Source organism: Thermobia domestica, chromosome 13, assembly GCF_964235325.1.
Source record: "Thermobia domestica chromosome 13, izTheDome1.hap1.1, whole genome shotgun sequence".
Classification (NCBI taxonomy): domain Eukaryota; kingdom Metazoa; phylum Arthropoda; class Insecta; order Zygentoma; family Lepismatidae; genus Thermobia; species Thermobia domestica.
The window spans coordinates 36,274,910-36,293,114 of NC_137466.1; the positions used below are offsets into that span (position 1 = coordinate 36,274,910).

The 18,205-nt window shown below is 34.5% G+C and overlaps 1 protein-coding gene across 5 annotated transcripts in view; it reads right to left on the reverse strand.

The window, feature by feature from the left end:
• Positions 1-6,426: 6,426 nt before the first annotated feature.
• Positions 6,427-18,205, reverse strand: part of LOC145668101 (uncharacterized) — a 104,571-nt gene continuing 92,792 nt past the window's right edge. For all 5 annotated transcript variants that reach the window (XM_081735624.1, XM_081735623.1, XM_081735626.1 and 2 more), the window contains exons 7-9: positions 17,364-17,490; positions 15,712-15,807; positions 6,427-9,442 (exon numbers count right to left, since the gene is read on the reverse strand). In XM_081735624.1, the coding sequence (XP_081591750.1) occupies positions 9,377-9,442; positions 15,712-15,807; positions 17,364-17,490 (289 nt within the window). In that variant the 3' untranslated portion in view covers positions 6,427-9,376. The remainder of the gene's footprint in view (positions 9,443-15,711; positions 15,808-17,363; positions 17,491-18,205) is intronic.

Here is an 18,205-nt window from a genome sequence, read left to right on the forward strand (position 1 = left end):
GCTCGCGGGATTTTCAATTAACGCAGACATTTCAAACCGTCACAGTATCTTAACGGAGCACAGCACGAACCTCTCACTAGCACGGCTAGATGCCGACTGAGCTGCGCAACGCTCTGACCCCAAGATGGCCGCGCTAGCCCCGCCCCTAGCGGACACAGACGAAAACGTAATCTACTTTCTGGATAGCCCTCGTATATATATATATATATATATATATATATATATATATATATATATATATATATATAGTCTTCTGCTACGAAAGTCATGTTTTCAGTTTCTTGAATTATACTCAGCAAAGATGGCCTACTGTTAGTCGACAGTCCTCTCCTCCTCCCACACAAAGTATGGTACACTGACTGTGCAAAGTTTCAGCTACCAGTTACTTCCCCATTCAACACATTCCCCTGATCTCGTACCATCAGACTACCTGTCTCCAAAAAGGCAGCAGTCGGTGGAAAGGTTATTTTTTATCGAATGTTGAGGTACTTCCCACTGTGGAGCGCCGGTTTTCTAGGTAATGTGATACTTCTACAAAGAAGGATTCTGAAAGATACAAGACCGTTTTGAGAAATGTGTTATTCCTAACGACGATAAAATGGAAAAGTGCAAATAACGTGCGTCAATTTCAAATTTGACGCTCAACTCAACTCAACTTTGTGAGGGCAAAAATTTATTATCACCCTCGTACATAAATGCGCCAAATCAATACATTATTTCAGATGTTCTTTGCTTTACTTCCAACTCATTAGTCACAAGGAATGCAACACTACTTTATTCAATATATTTCTATCAAAGTTTGGGACGCGAGTGTTAGATCCTTCAACTTTAGTACGAGGGGTCGCTGGTTCGATCTTAGGCTATATGAACTTGTGGTGGACAACGTCGTGTTCCTGGATTCTTCGATTTCCTTCCACATTCTCATTCACATGTTTCCTTTAGCCTATAGGGTATAAAAGGGGGCGAAAAACTGAATTATTTCTTTTCCTATTGGGGTTCGAACTCAAGCTATGTTCTGGCCATTTAACTACTGGCGAGCTAGATTATTTTCAATAATAAAATACAAGTAGACTAAGTTTTAAACTTCGGCAGTTGCTATGTAGATTATATGATTAATCCATAGATATGCTGTTCCTTGGTGCTATATGGTTAACGCACGTGTCTTTGGCACGTGAGACCCGGGTTCGATTCCCGGTGAAATATAGCTCGGATTCCTCGTTCGCTGTAAGTCCACGTCTTTTATAACTGACGCAAAATTATAATCCAACCAAAGGCTAAACACAAACCTGCTTCATTCTCATCAGTTCAGAAGGAATCGACGTCTTACATTTGAAATCCGTACTCGAACTGACCTACGTGTCCACTCTATGGACAAAATATCTTACTACTTGCAAAGAGAACGGCAATGATTCATTCACTATTCAGTTGAATTAACGCTAAAAGACTTCCCGGAATTTTACAGTAACATGATATTTATGGTTTAAAATAACAATGATAATGCAAATATGCTTTATTGTTCCATTTTTGTGTTGTAATTCCCAGATAGTTTATTTTTATTTATTTTACAAAGTTGTTTTGTTTTTCTTGTGAAAAGAAAAACTATTTGAGTTTTTGTCTTAAAACCAAACTGTACACAGATCTTGATGTATCGTGGATTACTGTGAACAGAAACCTGTATAAAAGTGACTAAAGTTTCTTTTATACAGCTGCCTGATTACATAAATGCCATGTGTCTTGTGCATACTTCCGTGAAATAAAACACTGCACGGTACATTTTACAATATAGGGCAGAAACTGACGTACACAGGAATATATATAGCCATAATTATTCCATGATTATTTTTAAATCATGGAAATTATGTGGGATAAAGAACTGATAAATCTTTACATAGATAAGCTATTTTTGACCTATTAAGTATTATAAAAAAAATCTTGTTTTTCTGTATCTTTAAATTTAATCTCGATCAATGTAAATGTATTTATATGATGTTGAATTTCAGAATATGAAGTACTCTTTAAACAAGCAAACCACTAACCAATAATTTACTCTTTCCACGATTTCATACATCTTAAATACAACCATACCCTTATTTTTCGACTATTCCTGCATGGTAGTTCACTTTACACTACTTCTTTGGTATAGATCCCATCATTAACATGTCAAGACGAACAGATATTATGATCTATATAAGCCTTGAATTCCTCGTATAAAATATCATTACCATTAAGTTTGTTAACTTCACTCCTGTTTTTTCTTTTCTACATTTATACTATAACCACTGGGAGAATATATAACTTTGACTCATCAAATGAAATAATAATAATAATAATAAAAAGTTTAGTTTCCTATGTACGTCTCTGGATTAAAATATAACATTTTATCAACAATGCAACAACCATTCTACACACGCGCACAGTGAACTGTATACAGACAGGAGCACAAGGGATTTCGTTGACCTCTGCTTTTACATCCTAATTTATAGATATATGTATATAAAAAGTCACCTGCATATAATAATATTCAGGATCTGTAAAGATTTTACTTGAAGAATGAATATTATATATAATAGAATAATCTTAAAATCAGATAAAGTAGGGCCTGTTAATATTATTAATGGACTTTTCTATTTTTTCTACTGTAAAACTAAAAATTGTAACTTAAATTCTGTAGTCTAGCTAGGAGTACAGTAAAACATTTGTAAATACACTTCTATTAAAGGCAAGTTTGCAGAATTTTAAATACGTCAACATGTGTACATTTTGGATTGAAATAAGTGTACTAAATTCTACCAGAGTAGTAAATAAATATTACATGAGAATACTCAATGAACTTAGAACTGAAAATTACGACCATTTTTTTATTATTATCGTTACGGTTTCATTAAAACGGGCCAGAAAGTCACACTTCAACATATGCCTTAAATATTATGCATAAATTGTATCCAGTGTGTTGCTGCCTTACAAGTTACCATATAATCTACCGTCTGAATGCTGTATTTTATCTGAAAAATTCACTTACGTTTATGATTTCCAGTCACGAAGATTTTCCAGTTTTTACAAAAATGATTTCAAAAATATATAATCTGAATGTATGGCTGACACGGTCTTTCCTGTAAACTGTGAAGGGTAGGTGCAAAGTAAAGTGTCTGTGCAATTATTATTATTATTATTCATTTTTAGAAATCTTAATAAGATAATGAGTGTTTGCTCTTATATAATTGGCTAAAGCTTTGTTCTCCAGAATATGTTAAGCAGTAAATTATCTTTACAATTTAATCTGTCCGGCATTAGTCACACTATTATTTTTAATTTCCTTTTGTAATTAAAACTAACAATTAACTAGGAATTCACACAAAATTTTATTAGTGACTCCCTGCGGAACATGAGTCAATTACATCCGATACACGCGATTTTTTCATTTATTTATTTTTTTTATTAGTCAAGTGGAAAGTTCTTGATCAACGCAAAACCCAAACACTGGAAATAGTCACTAGCTTTATATGTTTCTGAGTGGCTATACTTTACTCTACCCTTCTTCCTGGTCTAGTGGCAACCGCGCGCGCCTTTGGTGCACGAGGGCATCGAATACTCTACACTAAAGCCTGTGAGAAACATCTTGGCATTTTAGCAGCTTTCATCAAACCACTTGGCAACAAATAAAACGCAAGCTCTGACGCGACGTTGCCAAGTGGTAAAGGGGTGTGACTATGGCTAAGCACACAAACTACAGCGCGACAGGTGAGAGGGAATAGACGTGGATGTATGCAAAATAAACGTGGCAATACTGCTGGCCTCTCATTTGCTTGTCTTTAAAGGGAACTTGGAGCGCCGCCTTCAAATGCCAAGATGTTTGTCACGCTGTTTAGTTCACGTCCCACTGTAGGTTTTATCCTATGTAACATCACTACTGACAAAACATGTGAATACAAATCAATAAAATTGTAGTTAATGACTCCCGTATAAGATTTTATGCTCAATTATGACCATGCTTAAAAATCACCAAAGATTCTGTTTTCGCTGACAGGTGAATCTTTGTTTTTATAACACTTGCTCTGAGTGTCTATTTCACAATGAAGATCCGTATTTTGTGAATGCTTTCAAACAAAGCATTCAACAAGTTCATCTAATTTTCGAACAAATTATCTTATAACCTATATTACTACGCTCATTTTTCGATTATTGAATACTGTGATCAAATCATCGGCCGATATGAAAACTATGTAGACGTGTTCCTATAACTGGTTTGTACGACCAGAAATCAAAGGATAGCTGATCTTAAAAATATATGGGAAGGAAAATGCAAAACCATTCAAGGAACATCTGTCACAGCCCCATAATACTCTGCATATATGTATATATATAAATATATATACTCTTAGTTCTAAAATAATTACGTAGATGAATAGCGAGCATAATGACTGTAACAAAGCATATAATATTTCACAATAAAACAAACAGCAGTATCTTCAAAAAAACTTGACCAGAATATATATATAAAAAATTTCTTCAGACATTTTATTGCACTATTATATACATACAGAGAAAATGTTGGCAAACTACATACTGTATTTACCAAACAAAAACGAAAAGTATATTGAAACAAGGAGGAATTTTCAATAGATTTACAGATTTATTACAAATTTGCATGCCTTACGAATTTAAAGTTGCAACAGAAATCTTACTTCCTCGTCGGTTTTTTTTTTAAACTATCTTGAACTTTGTACTTAAACACAGTAGGTCCTTCTCGTTATTCTAGTGGCTAGTGCGCGTTAACTTTCGCGCTCGATCCCGGTTTAAACTGTACGTGTTATCCTGAACAGTAACGCTGTAAAGACAAGCGAATCTCCTGTTCTCAAGTATGCTTTCTCTACAACGCTCTACAAAGCAAGTGGGACCTAGGATCCTTATTGTTCAACACTTTAATTTTTAAATTATGTACTTCAGTTGACACTGGACATATTAGAATCATTTTTGCTTTCGTAAAATTTAGACCACAGGCACTCAAATATCGAAACTGTTTACGTGTGTGTGTATGAAAATGTATGGAAATAGAAATACTGAGAACGTATTATGAGATCATTATACTTAAATAACATATGAGTGCAATGTAAAAAACGAACATAGTTAACTTCGAATTAAAAACATGCAGCTATAACTGCAAACAAATATATACACATTAGATAACATCGCACTAAATATTTAATAGTTCAACCGCCCACGTGCATTATTAAGGTTGATTTAATATCAAATTAAGAATTGTTACTCGTTCGTTGACTAATTAATCTAGGCTTTTGATGAAAGGATAGTGAAGTATTTGCCCGCATCATGACATAAACAATTTGCAACGCATTCTCAGAATTCAGAGTTTATAAATAGTTATTAACAGTAATTTATTTACCTTTACTTACAACTGGTGTTAATGAAAATATCTGCAATCTAGGTTTCCGATCACTTAAATCAACTGGACTTTAATCAATATTTATTAAATTTTAATGTTGAAATTATATACAAACATAACGCACCAGCACAAATTTGCTGAAATACCTTGAGCAGAAAATACCTAGTTTTTCACTATTGTTGGAATAACGGAATCCCGAAGCAGCAATTGAAAATAAATAACCAGAATCACATGCATACATACGAGAAGTTGTTCATTACAAGCTCTTTTCCCAAATGCTTCATCAAATAAAAGAGGCGGAGAAAATAAAGGGAGATCAAAAGAATAGAAACCCAACTCAAACGTCCAGATGGGGTGTGCTTTACAGTTGGTTTTCTATTCTTTAATTTTTTAGTTATTTTCTTCACTTGCCTATCTGGTGAAGCGTTTAGTGAAAGTATGTACAGTAGATTATTAGTATACGGAATATATCCAGCAGCACTCACTGAGAATAGCTGTTCACATGTGAGTAAAAGACATCTGGTGAAATGAGCTCTTGAAGTAAATACAGAATGTAGCCACCATAATCAGAAGATAATATGAATACTGAATTTTTGTGCCCTTAAGATTCATTACCCTTAAACGCAAGCAGAAACTTAATTTTAATAAAATCACTTAACACGTTCATTTTGGTTTAACAACTAAAAAATAGTAAAACATATTTATCGATACTTTCCATAATAAACTTAAGTACACACTCCTGGCGAAATAAAAGCAACAGCCAATTTGTGCTTACATTTACGATCAACGTAAAAAATGTCTCGAAAAAAGTGAACAGAGATTTTCCTTACAATATTAAAATACTTGAAAATTTGAACATAGTTATACATTTGTTAACTGATGCAGTTATTTCGACACAGCGTGTTACGAAAGAGAAGAAATATGCTTTCCTTTTGAAAACAACTCTATATAATATTATAACGTTCTTTTTATCTTCAATGAAAATTTTTCATTAGTTCAAATATATATATATATATATATATCTGATGCAGTGACGCCTAAAAGGTGAAGAGACAGCTTCTCCATCTTTATAATATACAAAAATATCTATAAAAAAATTACAGATCAAGTTCAACTGACGGTTGAGGGCTCCTACCGGCCACGTTTCAACCGCAAACTATAATGACAACGACGCAAAAGAAATACAATAATTGATGTAACTAAAGTATCAGGATGATGAAACAATAAACAACAAATGCACGAAAATTAAGAACATTTAACGAAGCTTCTGTGGACAGCTAAAGAACCATTCCCGTAATATCAAAAATTAGTTATTACAATAACGAATGAAAAACATGAAAGAAACTAAGTTAATTAATCTGACTCTATCACTTTCACTTGTATATTCCTTCCAATAAAGATGCAAATTTACGAAAAAGTATATCGCTGGAAAATACGTAAATTGTAATACTATTCCTAGGTTGTGTGATATTTTATGACTTGTGATATATTAAAAAATAATATATACACAACTAAGTTCGAAGATAAAATGCATAGTTGTTAAGAGCAAATAACAACTGCATAAAATTACAAAGTCACAACATTTAAGAACACCACTCCTTATGTTTCCTTATGAAATTATTCATACACAATCACCATTCACAGTAGAGTCTTTTCTTTCGACACACACAATATACCTGAATAACTGCCTCATGAAAAACAAGAAGGAACAAGTCACAAATCTACTATACAACGAAGTTCAGGATTTTGAACCGAAATCAGATCTATTGCTCAGCACAATCCTGCGTTAAGTTTCACAAAGCTTTCTTTGTTCCGAACAGAACGATGAGTTAAAAATATCTTTAGCAATATTCATTTCCTCTTTTTTTAACTAACCAACTTCATTTGTACGAAAGACTATCAACTGTTTCACTCTATTTCACACTTAACTTTTCTTTCTTTCTTCCTTCCTTCAACCCTTATTACAGAATTACCATTAAGAAACAAACGAAACTGCTGTCGAGCCCGAGATACTAAAGATTCATTCCAATGCACCCTATGACACAAGATAATCTCTGTACGAAACTGGCTCAAAACTTTTGAACTAATTTTACATCTTATTTCTAACGACCCGAAAGTTCCTGTCAATTTTTCAGTCGGTTCAAAGTCCTAAGAAGGAGAAGCCTTACAATTGACTTACATTGAGCTAAGTCTAGGTTCTATAAAAAAATATAGAATTTTAGAATTCTACCTTCCGTCAATTACTTGCACTTTATAGCTTTGATTTCTTTGCATTTTCTTTTGTACTTTACCAAATTAATTACATGTAAAATGAAGTACAGAAAAAATAATGCAGTAATATTGTACCAATATGTATAAAAATGAGGTGAATACAAATGTTACATGCTAAGTAAAACAGTACATACAGAACATAAAGCTGTACTAAACAATGAAATTACTTTTAAAATAAAGTATAAAAGTTATAAAAATGTAAATGAGATTTAATGATTTTTAAAACGTGATTTTTCTTCTTGTCAAGTACCAGCAATTTCCCATTTATAAAATCAAACAAGGCTTGCAATGACGTAACATGAAATACGTCCTACAAGTTACATTATTTTAAACGTATTTAAATATGTTAATATTAAAACAAGAGCAATATACCATAAAATATTTTCGAAAGTAATAATACTACTTTAAATTGTGATAACATTATTAAGACTACAGTGTCGGGTGCATATCAATGTAATCTGCAAGAAAATGCAAATTCTTTCATAACCAGAACCGGATTGTAGTACCACAATTAAAGGGAACATACCAGAAACACACACACACACTTTTTGTTTGCTTTTGTAATAAAATGCATTCATAAATAATAACAGTAAAACGCCGAGAGATCATATAATAACTCTGAATCAGTTACTTCGATTTTGATAAGACCTGGCCTATCATTCGCTATTTCATATTCCCTCTGGATATACACTGGTATACTACATTACGAAAGTTATCTTAAATAATGAATGAAACGTTTCTCCACAGAAATGTATTTTCCCCTTAATTGTAACGACTGTCATACCTAACTACTTCCGGATTCACCAATTTAATTTTTAAATGAAAAGTCGATATTATACACATCCTCCTCCTCCAAGATAATGGGTAATAGTTTACGTTGCAGTCTAACACTTAATATATTGAGGGAAAAAATAATAATAATAATTTCACGATATAGATATAACGTATTTTAACTATATTGTTCAATATGTAACTCGTTATTCTGAATAGTTTTGCAAAGTTTCGCGACCACTAATATGACATTCGTTGCAGAATCACTCACTATAAAACATTATTTTTCTAGTATTCACGTGCTTTGTAATTGTTCCTTGAGATTAATTTGCAGCTTATGTTCTTGTACTTCAACAACAAAGAAATCAATAAAATTAAGTATAGCCGCCATAAAAGAGGAAAAATGCTGATACTCAACATTAAATGTGACAAATAAATATATACATGTATATTATATATATCTATATAAAACGTGCATTTCATTTCGCAGAACTTCATATAAATTTGCATACGTTAACACTCTCCTTAAGTTGAATATACATATGTATTTATACTACCTCCTAATATGTGCAATACACACCTCTGCAGTATATCATTATATACTAGATCACAGTTCTGGTTTATGGTGTTATTTACAATAAAATTATATCCACACGCACACATGTCACGGAGGCCGATTGTTCGTTTGCAATTAACACATGCTTTATACAAGAGGGCGGGGATTCGCCTATCTGATTACTGGCAAAGGAAAGAAAAAAAAATACTGCTTTTTTTTTTCAAAATGTTAACTTCTGATATACAATCTATCAGTTCTACCAGGATCAGTTTATACTGAGTATGCACTTCATTCTTTAACTAAACAGATAAATGTTTGTGAATTTAAATTGTACATTGTTCTGTTCCCTCGAACGCGATTGTCACTGGCAGCCAACCCTCTCAGTCTGGTGGCAGAAAGCTGAACAGTCTGTACTTATCTCGAATATGGGGACGAACGTCTTCATTCTGGAAAAGAACAGCCATTAAGACAGTATGCAAATGAAAAACTCAACTTCTTAACTATTATTAAAAACTTATTTTCATAACTAACCACACTCATCATTTTCCATTTCATGAGATAGAGTATGCAACACCTAGTTTTGTTAAATACTCATAACTATTTTATTTTCAACGTAGTTTTCGCGAATGTATAATGTAAAATACAAATTCTCTGATCTTATATCTTCCACCACCTATCATTAGTTCCACAGCGATATGGATAAAAACCAGAAGTCATATTTTATTCTTCAAGCTTGTTTAATGATTCACGGTCTTATCCGTTAAGAATTGAAGCAACCAGCTGGGCAGTTTTTAATAAGTTTATAAAATCCAAATTACACACTAAACATTCAATTTCTCAAGCTTTGGTAATAAAAACTTCATGTAATAACTGTTTATGGTGGGAATAAAACCAAAAAATCTTTGAGTTTTACGTCCCACGGTTATGCCGGTTAGGCTAAAGGAGACGATGATTATGAGAGATGAGTGAAATGGTGGAATGAAGAAAGTGGGAGGAAACGAGAGAACCCCGACAAAACCCACGAGCACGGTGTTTGTCCACTAGAAAGTTCACTTGGCGGGGGCTGGGATCGAACCCGGGACCCCAAGCACCAGAGGTGAACGCTCTACAACTGAGCCACCGCGTCCCCCGGGAATAAAACCAGTATCCATGCTGTCAAATAGTGAATAAAGAAACGTGGAAATGAAGAAACAACTTGTGAACACATTGTGAAAGCTTCGATCAACTTTCAAACCAATGTATAGAGATGGTATATTGAAGCAGTAAGTGGCAGATGATTTCAATAGGGAATAAAGATGTGGGTGGAATCAATTCAAGGGGCGCTGAGTCCATATTTTATGATATATCAGAGACTAAGATTACAAGGCCGATATTCCTGGAATTTCTTCTGTTAAAGAGGAATGAGGAGTATGCGGTGCAGTTGGCAACTGTGCAGAGTTTAAGCCACCTACGGCACTAGTTGTAGGTAAACACAAATGGCGACTAGTTTAGAAAATTAGTTTCACGAGGAAGTCCGCTCAGTTATTCCATTTATGTGAGCAAAACATGCAACTGCAATTGAAATTCACCGGCAGCTAGTAGAGATTTACGGAGAGGTCGTAATGTCTTGTCAGCATGTCGCAAATTTGTGTCGAAAGTTCGCGGCTGATCTGTTGGTTGTATGAAATAATATATACACGCTTTGTAACCTCACTTTCTGATCACTCCTCGTATACAAACATTTTTCGATTCCTCTTCCAGTTTTTGCTCTGTAAGGATTCAATATTGATGGACAGAAGTAAATCTACCACTAGGTGGAACCTATCGTTGGGACAAACCACTGAATTCATATACAGTAATTCTACGTTACTATTAGATTATTATTTGTAATAATAATAATAATAATAATAATAATAATAATAATAATAATAATAATAATAATAATAATAATAATAATATGTTTGATAATCATTTAATGTTTGTATATTTTATTTTTATTGCATTATTATCTTGTTTTGTTTTTGCTTACGTCATAGCAGAATTTATGTTTGTTAGATAGATGGCAGTGTTGTTGGTCAAGTCAAACATGAACTACCTGATGTAGTTCCTTCCGTGTGCTTCTTTTTACTCATTAAACAGTAGTGTTTAATATACATTTCAAGATACATTGAACTATAATATTCATGCTAATACGCCAGTGTTATGGTATATCTATTTTGTGACTCTTTCAAAGGCAGAAGTTAGTTTTATGTGCATTTGTAGAAGTGGTGGAGATACATGTAAGTTAGTGCAGTTTAAATACAAATTTCAGCACAGCTTTATTCACTTTATTATCAATCAGCATCTATGGTAAATAAAATATTTTCTGTACAAGCAGCAGATGGTCCTCCAACATAATAAAACGCAGAGTTTAGATAGAACTTACTGAGCTAAGCAAAATGATATGCTTGAATGTGACAACTCATGCACAGTTTTCGAGAAAATGAAGGAAAGCGAATTTCTTTGTGAATCTAAATATCGACGCCGTATAAGAACTATACCCTCATTAAGCTCTTGATTATTATGACCCTAACACAATGGCAATACATGGTACGGCCTTAAAGTATAATTAACTCTTGAAACTTTAATATTGTCCAAACGTAAGACACATATTAATTGATAGACTAAATTGGGTTGAACAACATTAGATGCTAGGGAATAAATTCTTATCCGTAATTTTTGATAAAATCGTGAAAAGGAAGGTGCTACAAAGTATGTTCTCCGTTGCTAATAAAATTAAATTTTTATTTTGCTGGAAGAAATTCCTATTTATGTATTGTATATATATAGCAAATTCTGTTAACTAACAGATTGCATTTACTGTTTTTTCCTAACCGTCATATATGTGCTCTTTCAAGCATGTGCGTCGTTAGCGAAGGGTCGGGGCGACGCCCCCCCAGATTTTAGTCAAATATATTTAAAGAAACTATACTACTTTGTATATATAACTTTTGTCCGAAAGAGGATTTTTATTCATCCGACCCCCCAGATTTAAAAAGCTAACAACGCCAGTGCTTCAAACACATATTACTTGATAATACTAAAATCTACCTCTCATGCACTTTTTGTTCTGACACCAGGTTAATTGTTCTTTCAGTTTAACGTTCCACGATTATGCCCGTTAGGCTAAGACAGACGAAGCTAGTTAACCTGTAAGAGCTCCAGACTTAGAAAAGCATAGTTTGAAAGTCTAGGACAGAAAAATATATATACTGAAGTATTAGCTACGTCATATCTGCTTCATTAAAGTTTAAAATTTCATGCAATACAATAACTCACAATTATTAGTGTACGCATATAATATTCAATGGCATATAATGTTTCGTAGTTCACTTCAACCTTAAAACCAGTAACTGCGAAACGTCGAACTTTGCAATGGAAAAATTAAGTATGAAATCGTGATGTATTTTAATCGTGTTGTTATAAATCCTTCTTTAACGTGAAGATTACAAATTCCATTCAGGGGAAAAGTACATATGTTTGAAACAAACGAATGAACTAATAATAATAATAATAATAACCAGAAAAGATGAAATTACATTTAAAGAAAAGAAAGCTTGCTGCAGCCATGCAAGTTGCACTCATTAGTTTACCCCGATCGTTACTGTTCTACGAGTATACTATTTGTCATCACTTCCCAAAAATTCTGCTTTACGTTAGTTATCCTCTCATTTTCTCAGTTTATCCAAATGTATTTTCCTAGATGCTTCTACTCTTAATGCTTCGTACTATAATGTATGGTACTAAAACAGTGCCATAGGCATTTTTTTCGCTTGTTTGTTTCTTTTGACTTGGAACATTATAGTCGACCGTACCCTTTAAAGCCTTTATATTTGTTCATTCCTTTCACGTTTTTAATCCATTACAACGTTTAAAATCTTATTGGCACAGTTTTTTAGATAAAGGATGAACAGGTAAAGGCAAAACACACGGTTATATTCCAGAAGGGTGCTGGTGTCACTAGCTGGATTGGAGAGGAAGGGATATACATTTTATGTAATTTGCTGCCCCAGGCCTGCAACTTCATAGGCACGAAGAGCAAAGAACACGAAGTACTGTCAAAGCGAATAAGCCACCTTTACAGAAGCGAAAATGGAACTTTAAACGAAACACAGTCAGATACTTTCATCGACAAAGAAACCCAGAAAACCATAATGTCCTACAAATGTTTAAGCAACGAGGAAACACTGATTGTTGCAGCATTCCAAGTCGTCTTCGGTCCTGAGCTTTAAGGGAAACAGTGTCTGAGATAAACGTAAGTTCACTAGAAACTCGACCCTGTCTATCCATAATATTGCGAAGCTAAATACGGCAAAGAACCGTATTCTGGCTGAAAGTACCCGAAAACGGAGGTCGTAAAATCTATCGCGGAAAAGAGGCAAGATCTTCGTAATCAATCATGATCTTTATCTCAACTGTTATTTCCCAGAAGGCCTAGTCAACCGAAACATGAGTAGAAATTCAAACTATTGCAGAAATTTCCCTTAAAAGTTAGTGGCATAACTGTTTCTATTTATTACAACAGCCTCCATGAATTTTTACGATTAACTACCTGAAAGGAGTGGCCAGGTTTATTGCTACATTTTATTTATCTACCTATCATATCATAAATACTGTCTCAAAGTTTGGAGTGGCGCTGTAGCCATCCGGAGTGGCACAGTGCTGCCATCTGTGTATAAAGCGGAGGAAGCGTGTAGTGTGTATGTGACTGTTAATGACACGTTGTTATTGTACTGAGTTCTGATGGAGTGGGGCGATTACGAAAATCGTGTAGCAGTAATTGAACTATACAAATTCGGGAAGACAGCAGGTGAGATTTTCAACCTCCTGAAACTCCTACAAATCAGCAAGAGATTCGTGTATCACGCCATACAGCGATACACCGAGACTGGAACGGCAGTTGACCGCGCAAGGAGTGGCAGACCATGAACGGTACGAACCCCGCAAGTCCAGAAAGCAGTCGCAGCAAGAATTCGAAGAAATCCTGTTCGAACACAAAGTGTGATGGCTGCTGAGATGAACATCAGCAGAAATTCCATGTCTCGTGTCCTCAGGAGTGACCTACATCTACGGGCGTATAAGAGGCGGACTGGTCACTTTCGGACCCAAACATTAATGTCGCAGAAGGTCCTTAAATCAAAGAGACTGTTGCGGCGTTACAACAACAATCTGCACAGAAATATTCTGTTCACTGAAGGGAAGGTGTTCACAATTGAGAAGGCCTGCAAGGCCCAAAATGACCGTGTGTATGCCACGTCATCTACTGCAGCTGCTGAGGCAACTCCAAGGGTTCAGAAATCACATCATCCTGCCTCAGTGAGCTACTCAGGCACAACCCAGCTACATTTTTGCGAACAAGGTGTTAAAACATCTGCCAAGGTGTACCAGGACACAGTGCTAAAACCTATAGTGAAACCACTATCTGCTACCATGTTCCCTGGAGAAAGATGGACCTTCCAGTAGGATTTCGCTCCAGGCCACAAAGCAAAAACAAGTCAGGACTGGCTGGCACGGAATGTCCCCGACTTCATTTCTACCGCTGATTGGCCTTCTAGCAGCCCGGACCTTAACCCGTTGGAGTACAAACTTGGGGCAGTCCTTCAGGCAAAGGTCTGCCATAAACGGCATCCATCTGTCGACAGTCTGAAACAATCCTTGACCGGACGTGGTGCGTAATGCCATTGACCAGTGGCCGGAGACTTCGTGCCTGCATCAAGGCCAACTGGGAACATTTCGAAAAATGATTCGTGCGTCAGATGTACATCAATGTAAAACAAATTGCCTTGGTGTTAATACTCTGTGTTATTCACATTCAAACTTGTGTCAGTATTTATGATATAACTAGGTACATCATATGCCTGTTTGGCCTCATTTGGCGCTAATGCATTGCCAAGAAATGTAATCATCCTAATGTTTTACAGGCCAGAGTAACTGAACAGCCTGTAATTCCAAGTGCTCGCTCCTCAAACCAGCACTTGAAACCCTTCGACGATTTTGCATGAAAGAGAATTGCTTCTGCAGTAGCTGCTGGATGGGGTCAACAAATAATAAATATGAATAACAGAAAATCTTCCCCTGATTGTTTAGAAGTGTTCATAAGAATACGATCGCTGCTCCCAGCAACTATTAATTGTGCACTTTCCCATTCTATTTTTCAGTTACTTTCTGTATTCTTTGTTGTACTCCGTATTAATAAGAAACAAATTTCGTTTGTGCCTTTATTTCTTGTTTACGCACTTTTGATCTTCCTAATGCTAAGGTGTAAAATTTACGTGACCAACAGGTGTCCCATCAGACTCCATGTAAAGTTAATAATAATAATCTTGGGTACGATATACTGAATCCTCAATGTTAAAAAATATGTATTATACAATTATTTATACTAAACAAGCTTCTTCTGCCTTAAGATAAATATTCAATAACAAAAAAGTCTTCTTAAGTGAACTCCAAACGAATATTAATTTTTAATATTAAAATTAATTGTATTATAAAGTATTATTTACTCAATCACAACAAAATACACTTACAGCACATTAATGAATGGGGTATCTTAAATATACCGTTTACTCATGTATTTTGATTAAAAATGAACGCTGAGGTCCAGTTGACCCGGTCAGCATTAAGAAGGTTAAATAACATGTTTGTTTCCAAAATCGCAATTATTATTATTATTAGCAGTAGTACTAACGGTACTTACCATCTGTACTAGGTCCTCCAAGAATGGTAATAACTTCATGAGCTCACAGTCACTTCTATCCATAAACCAACTCTCAATAGGAATTCCGTTTTCCAGCTGTAATGACAGAAACTCAATGTTTACAACTTTCTATTTTAAAATATTTTGTAGAACACAAGGATATTTTCTATCAATGTTAAAGTAACCATGCATTATTCCTTTACCTCTTTTATCATATTGTAAGTACGTATATTTTTTATTAAGAAAATAGCATCATAAATATTATTATCGATAAAAAGAGTCTCAGTGAAGATGCACAAATTAGAAGAGTTCAATATCAACATGATATCTTGAATAATCAATCGCAAATACGCCAAGATTCTTTCAAAACTATCAACGTTGTAGTATACTTATCATATTTAAGCATGAGTTTAGATATACAGTTAACACTCGTCTGATGGAGACGGGGTCAATTTTGACTTATCAACGTTGTGTTATGGCAAATTTGTGATTTACGATATCCCAAAGAGCCCACCAAATATAGAGAATATATTCAGTTGATGCATAAGTCGCCCTGTGCCAATCAGTGGTGACGCGAACCGTGGAATATTGTAATGAACTCTGTTGTCATTGTACGTCAACATTCCGTTCAAAAGCGGTTCCCTATCGTGACGAAATATATACACAAGCAATTGATCATGTCACGTTCTCAGCCGCAGTGAACTTCTATGAGGCTGATTATCCAACTTCATACCTGTTTTCAAGGAGTAAAGATTTCTGCACTCCCATTAAAGCTTCACATGTTTGAATATTATCGTCCTCAATAGCCTCATTGTCTATAACCTCATTGTCTGGAGGCATTTATTATTAAACCACTGATCAAACTCTTGTAAATCTGTTAAACCACTGGTGTAATGTCCACTTACTTACTATACATATAGAATGTCGGGTATATTTTCCCCCCTCGTTTCACTCGAGTTCTCTACTTGAATTCGTGAAATATACGGCCCATAGCAAGGCTGTTCGGGGTTCTGATTTTTGACCTGCTGTTACTGAGGCATCCGCTTAACTGTAGTGATTACAACTGACAGAGTACAAGAGCAAACTGTCTAGGTATAATCTAAAGCTTACAAATGTATCTGAAAATCCAGTATCTTATATGAAGTTATAAGACTGGAAATAAACTAATTATTATCCTATGAAATCCTAATAACTAATGAATTGATTAATAGTTTCACGAACGTTAACAAACGAAAAATGTTTTCAGGTGAGTTTAAAGGAACACATTACCAATACATATGTTTCCCCTATCTTTCGTATTTTGGTAGGGAGGAACAAAATTCACAATTCAATAATTAAACCAGTGATCAGAAAATAATCCGTGAAGTTTTTATTACCTTGTTTCTTCCGTTGTTGAGTTTCATTATTAAGAATGTTTCTGAATAGTAAAATTAAATGCTCTCAACAATGAATAAAAGAAAATACTTAAATCCTATGAATACATTTTCAATTTGTCTTTGGATGAAGACTGAATATTCACCTGTTGAACTTCACTAAATTATTTTGGACTGCCACTCCTTACAAATTACGTATATAATGAAGGTAGAGGAAACGTGCTGCCATCTATTACCTTAAATACTTTTCTGTAACTGAATTTATTAACTCTTGCCTACCTGATAACCAAATGCCTGGGGTGAGTTGTCCACTATAATTGTCTTAGATAAATCTCGACCAAGTATAGTTAAGTCTTTAATGTAGTTTCCATTGACGCACACACAATGTTCCCGAAATAGGCGATATCTGAAACAGCGAAAACTAAAGTTAAAGCTTGTTCCTTATTGTCAGATTCCTTACGTGCTATTTACAACCAATCTTGCTAACATACAAGGTGAGCACTTCCATCGAAGAACTGCCAGAAACCCAGATATTAAAACTTATCTTATATTCGGTTTCTCTTACATCCAAGCAAAGATGACACACACATTTCACAATTTCCATACTTGCGAATCTTCCAATCTCATTTACATCCTTAAATACACCCACTGTCCAGCCTTCTTTGTTCCGAAAAATTCCTGACCCCTTCTTCGACCGGAATCAACGATTACTTATACTTTTGCAATGCTCAAATTTTTTGTCAACCTGTTCAGAACAAACATCCCATTTAACCACACTTTGCACGTAAGAAGTATTCTAAAAATTCTTCTTACACTAATGGAAAACATTTACACCGCGAATCGCTTCGCAAGTCTTAACAGTCTACCACATCTTACTACTCATTTATTTTTAATTTCACAATGATCCAAGCATTGTGCAAATGAACGTGCCCACCCCTCTACATTACTTTTTTGCTGTATGATTTTATTTTATATCTTCTATTTTATTAGTTCATATCTTTCATTCTTTTTTTATTCGTCTTCTATTATCATACATATATAAAATTCTCTCTTCATACGTCACATTTTACCCTTGTGCTCTAACGATGAATTAGTTTTATCTTAATTGAGGGGTAAATATG